The sequence below is a fragment of the Brachyhypopomus gauderio genome, chromosome 15, assembly GCF_052324685.1.
Source record: "Brachyhypopomus gauderio isolate BG-103 chromosome 15, BGAUD_0.2, whole genome shotgun sequence".
NCBI classification, from domain to species: domain Eukaryota; kingdom Metazoa; phylum Chordata; class Actinopteri; order Gymnotiformes; family Hypopomidae; genus Brachyhypopomus; species Brachyhypopomus gauderio.
This window is the reverse complement of record NC_135225.1, coordinates 13,265,969-13,274,203: the sequence shown is the minus strand read 5'-3', so window position 1 is coordinate 13,274,203 and position 8,235 is coordinate 13,265,969. Positions and strand designations below refer to the sequence as shown.

General features: G+C 47.0%; 1 protein-coding gene across 1 annotated transcript in view; it reads left to right on the top strand.

Moving 5' to 3' along the window:
- The window catches only part of papss1 (3'-phosphoadenosine 5'-phosphosulfate synthase 1), a 17,091-nt gene extending 9,515 nt beyond the window's left edge, over positions 1-7,576 (top strand). Inside the window, exons 9-12 of the mRNA XM_076974707.1 lie at positions 1-39; positions 489-757; positions 2,030-2,259; positions 6,137-7,576. The exon at positions 1-39 is cut by the window's left edge and continues 97 nt beyond it. Coding sequence (XP_076830822.1) covers positions 1-39; positions 489-757; positions 2,030-2,259; positions 6,137-6,275 — 677 coding nt within the window. The 3' untranslated portion in view covers positions 6,276-7,576. The remainder of the gene's footprint in view (positions 40-488; positions 758-2,029; positions 2,260-6,136) is intronic.
- Positions 7,577-8,235: the final 659 nt, after the last annotated feature.

Here is an 8,235-nt window from a genome sequence, read left to right as displayed (position 1 = left end):
CCACTGAACTCCGCCACAAGTTCAAAGAGATGAACGCAGGTAACAGAGAGGAGTGGCACTTCCTCTGGGCGTGTGCCTCACTACAGTCTGCACGTTGTCTGTATCTATTCACTTTTAAGTATCTGTCAATAATAATGACATTGTCTCCGTTTGCAGTGGTTAGTGGGGGAAAGCTTAAAATATAGATCTAAGTAACTATGCTTTGTGTGATCATAATTGCACCTCCATTACTCCACAGGTAGCAATGTGGAACCGTGTCAGTCATACATAGGTCATATTCTCGGACATAACTACTCTACATTGTAACCTGTAGTGTAGCTCCTCTACATGCAGCAATAGCGCCCCCTGGTGGGGGATTTCATGCTAAATCAGTGAGTTATAAGCCTGGTCCATGATATGTTTCACATCTAAAGAATTATTGATCCAGAATCGAACACCTTTCTTTCGTCTCCCCCCCTCCCTGTTCCCCTCTCACTGTTGTCTCTCAGACGCGGTGTTTGCGTTCCAGCTGCGGAACCCCGTGCACAACGGCCACGCCCTGCTGATGCGGGACACACAGCGGCGTCTGGTGGAGCGGGGGTACCGGCGACCCGTGCTGCTGCTGCACCCGCTGGGCGGCTGGACCAAGGACGACGACGTGCCGCTGGCCTGGCGTATGCGTCAGCACGCCGCCGTGCTGGACGAGGGCGTGCTGGATCCCGCCTCCACCATCGTGGCCATCTTCCCCTCGCCCATGATGTACGCCGGCCCCACCGAGGTGCGTGGGCCAGTGTTTTTGAGACTTCAGCAATTCACTGTGAAGTGTGTCTTCAGGCTGGACTTGTGTAGCGTGCTTTGGTGAGAGGTATCCTTCCCAGCACACATGTTCTTCCTCAGCCCCCCCCCCCATCTGCACCAACCTGTGAGCTGTGGGCTGCTGTTCACTGTCACTCGCTCTGTGGCGTCGTCCGGTGCGGGGGAGAGTGCCCCCCCACCCCCAGATCGGGGCGGCTGGGCTGAGCTGCAGACAGCCAGGACGGTTCACCCCTCACACACGCATGCCTCTTTGCTGACCAGGGCCAGCTTGATTTATGCCCCGGCCCGATGCCTCTAAACACAACCAGCTTGGGCCGGACCCGCTCTGCCAGAACCCCCCATACCCCTTTTCCCCCCCAACACACACACACACCAGAGTGAGGGACTGGGAGACACAAATTGTCGCTGATGGAACGTTCTCTATCCGTTTTGAAGTCTGCTGTCCTTTAATCATTTGGCGAGGGACATTAAGGATTTATTGGGAGCAGACGGTGTTCTGGAGCTCCAGAGAAGCCCGCAGGAAGCAGTCATTATGCTCCATAAGCTGCGAGGAGGAAGCGAAGGACCAAACAGACGGCTTTTCTGGGGTCGGAGGGCAGCGCACCAATCCGCCCAGACTGGCCAGTGCCCGCAACCACGAGCCGTTTTCCGCCCTCAGAAATGGAATCAGCAGTTTTCTTCAGTGTTCTTCAGTTCTCTTCAGAGTTCTTTCTCTCAGGTGTTGGCTCTCAAAAACCCTGCTTGGCCCCCCACCCTGGACCACAAGTCCAATACCGATACTCTGGCGATGGTACCGCAGCAAAACCAGCTGACTATAGAAGTCTGAGTGTGAACTTTATATGTCTGCTAAAATCACATTTCTAATGTTTCAAAAGGATGCTGTAAATTCTATAAGCAGCAGACCACATGAACCTGCTGTTATCATTGGATGCAGTGTGAGTGTTTAGGCAGGGAGTTTTGTGATCGGACCAGAACACAAATCCTAAAGGGTTTGGTTTTGAGGCTGCAGGCTTGTTTGATGACAGTAACAGGAGGAGGTTGAGGGGCAACGGGTTATTTTGTTCACCTTTTGCAAATGATCAGCGTTCCTCAACTGTTCGACTGTATTCTGGTGATGCAGGCTCGAGGTGAACAATGAGACATGCTTTGGTTAAAGTGGAGAACAGATTAACCCAAGTGGGCCTTCTCAGGTGTGGCGAGTTTTGATGCAAATCTTGTTAATGTTGGTCCACAGGTGCAGTGGCACTGCCGAGCTCGCATGGTTGCTGGTGCAAACTTCTACATCGTGGGTCGGGACCCGGCCGGCATGCCACACCCAGTTACGGGTACAGACCTGTACGAGCCCAGTCACGGGGCCAAAGTGCTCAGCATGGCACCAGGACTCATCTCTCTGGAGGTGGTGCCCTTCAAAGTGGCAGCCTACAACAAAGTTAAAAAGGCCATGGACTTCTATGACCCCAAAAAGTAAGATCTTCCTCTTTTCTTTCAACACGAACCCCCACACTTAATTCTTGGTAGCTCCTAAGTCTCCTGGTATCTTTCATTGGGGGTTTCATTGTCAGCTGCTTTCATTATGTCAGGATGTTCCATCTTTCAATATGAACGTAATGGGACACTGAGGTTAAATCTGCCATCATAAAAAAGTGCTCTGAGGGTTTTAAGTCTTAACTGAGTCTCTTCATCAAAGCACATGGTTGTAATTGTTCACTTTTTTTTTTTTAGTAAGCGATATCATGGGAGGTTTGTAAAAGCCTCATTGCTGCTCAGCTGAAGGGGTGGGGGTGGGGGTGGCAGTGGGGTCTGCACAGGCCGGTGGTGGTGGTGGTGGGAACTCGCCAGTCTGTAAACATTTACGCGTCTGTAAACATTTACGTGTTTTCTCCTGGACGATCAAGAACGAGTGTTCTCGGTCTCCTTTCTCGCGGTTCACGCTCGCCCCTATTGTTATCAACAGCAAACCGTAAAGCCAAGAACAACGGGACTTGTTCAGGGTTTCTGGAGCGTTTTACAAAGTCCTGAGGCTTTCCCTGTTCTGTCAAGGGCCTTGGAAGTGATGGCCAGGCGCAGCTGTTTACGCAGCGGAGTATGACGTCGGCAGCCAGCGATGAGCAAACATCAGGAGAGCGAGCCATGTTCTCGATATTGATGAGCCTCTCCGTTGTCAGTCAGACTGCACGCTCTCAGAAGTCGTGCCGAGAAGTAGCGCGTCCCTGTGTGACGTCCTCTTTGTGTACGCTAACAGGAACTTCACAGCGTGGGTTTTTTGGGGAGAAGGGGGGCGGGCGACGGTCATAAAACCGGTTTCGCCTAAAAGAGGTCTTTATTTTGTTTGTCATTAATTGATTTCATAATTGAGTTTGATTATCATGTAGGCTCAACTGTTAAAAATTAGCCGCTGTCTCATCTGAATCTCAGTTGGAAACACAACAGTCGCTTCCTTCACTCAGCTGCAGTCCCCCCCCACACACACACTCCACACACACACACATTTTTTCCATGTCCTCTATGAAGCCTTTGATGTTTGTCGTACACTGCTCTGGAATGTCTGGTCATGTAGATGTTCTAACAGAACATCCAAAAAGATGTTGTCCAGCCAGTGCTAGAATAAATATGCTCCTTTAAGGATTTCTGCCCTTTATTTGCCACTGCGGAAAAGGAAGAATGTTTACACCATGCTTGACTGTTTGATGTGTTTAGGGAAGTCATAATTGAGAAATAAGTGTCTTAACGAGGCCTGTACAAAAGAGCATTTAATGCTGTTCATGTTTGGATGTGTTCAAGCTCGGTACCTAAACTGGGAAAGCAATGATGCAAGCTTACTTTCTGAGCCCAGCTATTTTGGGGTGGCTTCCCTATTCCCATATCCTGCAGAAGTGCATCCAGCATGCTGCTATAGTGATGGAGAGCCTGCTCGTTATCGCCAATATACGAGCCCCACAGGAAAACCTCCCCAAAGCCTGCCAGGCCGGTCTCTCGTCTGAAATAACACACGCTCAGGTTCTGATCAGAATCCACAGCTCTCGAATAATCCGCCACAGAGATGAGTATAGCGTGTGAAGAAGATGGATTTGGTGTTGATTCAAAAGCCGTCAGACGCTGAATGTCTTTGGCATGACGCCCCCCACCCCCACCCCCCATCCTGGAGTGAGCGAGTGATTGGGGAGTGGAGTGAGAGACTAGCACCCCATCTGAATTTCAAAGGGCCCCACTTGGCGCCTTTGCAAATTTATGGCGTTCCGTCTGCTTCTGGAGTGCAGCGCTAGCCTGACCCAGTGCTGAGAGCAGTGCGGATGCTAAGCTTAATTACCAGCGATCTCCCTTAAAGTCTCCCTCAAAGTGGAACGGCCCAAATCAGCCCAAGCTGTTTCTCATTTGATCACCTATTAACTGTTCTCATCTGAGTTTGAATATACGCTATCTAACCCCCCCCCCCCCCATGCCATCCCCTGCAACCTGCATACTGGCCATTTTGACATATCTGACTGTTTATTTCATTCCATTTATTTAATTCCATGCCTGGTAATCAGTTGCTGACTCTTATCTATTATATTACTGTGTGTCAGTTTCTGTTACTGGTGTCCCCTATTGAATCCACTTGAAAGCACTTTCCCAGATTCTTGTGATGAATCTTATTTTGGGCTATGAAAGAAGCAGGTGGTTCTAGCCACACTATTTTATCTCCCCTCCCAGATCTCACACCTAAAGCAGGTAATCGGATCTGACGACCACCGGAGAAGAGTGTTCTTCACCTCTCTCCCAGCAGAGAGCAGCCTGTCCTGGGCATCTGCTGTGTGGTCTGTAGAACTGGGCAGCTGGAGTTCACGGGTCCAGCGGTTCTGCTGTTGTATGAGCAGCAGCTTGTAAAGATGTAGGGATTAGGGGCACGTGTGCAGAGGCAGAACATGTTGGCCTACACCCTCCAGGTCTGGAAGCCGTGTGATCTTGTGGATAACTGGTGGGTGGGCAATGTTAATAAATGAATGAGAACAAATGAGATAAGATGATGACTCCTTTGACTGAAAGGTTCAAAGCTTTGTACTGGGGAGATCAGACAGGTTTTCAGACACCTTTCCTGTCTTGATGGCAGACAAGGTCCAACTAGTAGTGTCGGAAGCATAAATGAGTACTAATCATGTAACTGTTTACAAGATGCATAAATGTAATGTTTGTTTCTGTTCGTATTTCTTCTTCTCTTTATAGCGGAAGGGATGGGGGAATGAATATAGTGTAAGACAGGAGTTTATCGTCAGCGTTGATTCTGTTGTTGTGTTGTTTAAAAAACATTGTTAATCCTTTTTTTTTTTTTTTTTTAAATATGAAGTTCAAAGCCTTGCAGACAGAAGGCATCAGTGCAGCCAGCGACAACCAGACCCCAGCCACGCAGACAGATAGAGGCTCGTGTCCAGATCAGTTTTCCTCCGCTGGGTGGATGTAAAAGTTTGACGTTTTTCCCAACTACAGACGCGTCTGAAATGCTTCAGTTGTGTGGACAAACCACATCAGAGGAGAGCAGACCCAAAATGATCCCACGTTTTGTTAAAACGACTGTACAGAGGGCAGAGAGCCTTGTGACGCTGGCAGGGATGAAATGCAAGCACACATTGGATTTATTTTCTTAAAGGCTTTGTCTAAATTGAAGAATCTCATCTCGTACAAATACCTTGTTAGCTCCAGCAGCGCAGCAGAGGTGCTATGAGAGATCGTATTTAGACTGGCTGATTGTAGTTTGGATTTTTAATTAGCCGTGTTTATCAGCTAGATGTTTAGCAAAACCTCAGTTTATTTTTGAGGCTATTTGTTTAACCGGGGGAACGTGCAGCATGACGTTTTCTGTTTAATGGCGGCGATGTTAAGTTTACGTTGCCGTCTCGTCTTGTTGTGAATCATCTCGCCGTTCCAGTGTCTTGCTCTGTGCTGGTTCCTCGGAGACCAGCGTCATGCTCCCTCCTGAGCAAGGAGCCTTCATCTGTGATGTTTTAAATTAGCCGTTTATTGAACTTGTATAGCGACTGTTGACATTTATTTGATATTTTAAAATACTATAACATACCAGGATGAAATACAGGGTCTTCAGGAATGTCACGACTAGCTTCAACTACTTGAACTACTCAATTCTTGAAAATTAGTCAAAATTAGAAGGTTAACAGGGCTTCAAACACCATGAGATCACCTCCTTGTTTACCCTCTTTGGACCTTGAGAGTAATGGAAGTGCTGATTTGAGTGTGATGTGTAACCCAGCGGGGACATGCATACACACACACACACACACACACACACACACGTCGGCCCTCGCCTCTCTGCTGCCTTCTCATCATGACCCTCTGCTCTTGTGTCCTGCAGACACCAGGACTATGACTTCATCTCAGGCACGCGCATGAGGAAGATGGCCAGAGAGGGCCAGAACCCTCCGGAAGGCTTCATGGCCCCCAAGGCTTGGGCGGTGCTTAAGGACTACTACAAGTCTCTGGAGAAGGAATAAGCCACCGCGCGGAGGAAGAACTCGACTGACATGTTTGTGTTTCATTATAAACGGCAACAACAAACTAAACAAAAACAAGAGGAGAAACAAGTGGGTGAACAGACACAATGGTTCAAACTGGGACCACTCAGCAGAAATAAATATTACAAATACAAACAAAGAAATTGTCAAACAGTTTTGCTGCAAGTTGTGTATGGAATAGTGTCTTGTTCTGTGACACGTACACCTCTGACTCATAACGTTAGTGTCTCTCTTTGGAGTTTTCAGTCTTATGAGGTTGTTTTTATGTACTGTACTTAACTTATTAACTTGACTCCAAGAGGCAAATTCTATCAAGTTTTAAAAGGGATTTGGGGAGGGGGGCGGCTTGGTGCAGGGTGACCAGTCTTCACTGCATCAGTAAGGTGTTTCTTCTGCACATGAGCCGTTGGGAAGAAGATTAGACATGCCTGGTTTAGTGGAAAGAAACTTGCCAAAGAGAATTAAATCAAGAAATGCATTTGGTTATTGTACATTATATGTTATGAAAATCTCCCTAATTTTCTCAAATGCTGTGACTTAAGACATATGTAGGTTTTTTTAATCAGCATTTAGTCAGCTTTTCATTAGAACCACAGTGAGACAAATTTGTCTCTTCTAGCTAATAAATAACTGTCAAAGGTTTGAAATGAAATTGGTCACCCAATCGCTAATATGGTGTCTTATTGTTTTGTTTCTTGAAATTTGGCCAAGTTCCCTTAATTACAAAACTTTGAACGAGCTGGACAGATTAGGTCAGGTCATGTGTCTGGACTCCAACATCTGGTTCCTTTGGGTTATTTGTCATATGACCTCATGAAAAAAGGGCCCATAGTTTAAATCTCTGCTCTGTAACTGTGTGTCCGTTGTACATCATAGGAAGACCAAGCTTTGTACCGCGTGGTCCAAACCCGAGTGGTCCTGCAAGTCTAGGAGTGCAAATGTTTTTAATGATCGGAAGTCAACCTTGAAGTTGATCTACTTTACACAGATTACATTTACCTGTTACATTTTTTCAGTACTCTTTTTCAGTTTTTTTTATTATTACTATCTTGTGTGTAGTCTTTTGTCAGATACAGCTGTTACTCCTAATTAAATGACAGGATGTGATGTGGGTTATTTTTAATACTTAATTCTTAATACTTTAATGTTTTTATTTCTTAATTTGTTAGATTTTCTGACATGTATTTAGCTTAGGTATTGATTTCTAACCCCTTATTTTTCCAGTTTTGTTATTTGTTACACTGTCTCTAATAAACTGATCCGATGTTTTGTTCAGACCATGAAATGACATCATGATTGATTGAATTAATTAGTTAATTGTTGAATTACTGACCTTGTTGCACACTAGATTCATATTGCTCACAGTGCAAACAACACAGGAATGCCTGCCTCAGTGGTATTCGTGTAACTTCTCATTTCTCTATGGTCAAAGCCTGCAGTGTCCAGCCGGCCTGCGCCCAATTGCTGCAGGAGTTCAGGCTCAGTAATGTGTGTATTGGAAAGAGCGGACGCCGCTGCAACACCCCCCCCCCCCCCCCCCCCCCCCCCACACACACACACACACACACACACACACACTTAGTTGGAACAGTCGTTCAAACACAGCTGGATCCCAGATGCAGCCGAGCGCTTCAGAAAGCCGAACCCGTGGCTCCGCCCCTCCTCTCTTCTCCCTCTCGGACGTAATGCCCAAACCTGCGAGCAGGCCGCCGCCTTCTTTTGCTTTCCTTCTTATTTCTCGTTCTTTTATCTCGGTTCCTCCCTGCTTGGATCTTTCCCCCTTGCGGTCCCTTGCGGCAATTCGAGTGCAGACCTTAATGGAACTTCAAAAAGCAGTTGTGCGTGCCCTTTTGAAAAGTGCAAGAGTGTTTTGGCGGGCAAGCTGGCTTATGTACCAAAGCTCCTGCCTTCTGTTTCCGCTCCTTTCCATCCTGGATGT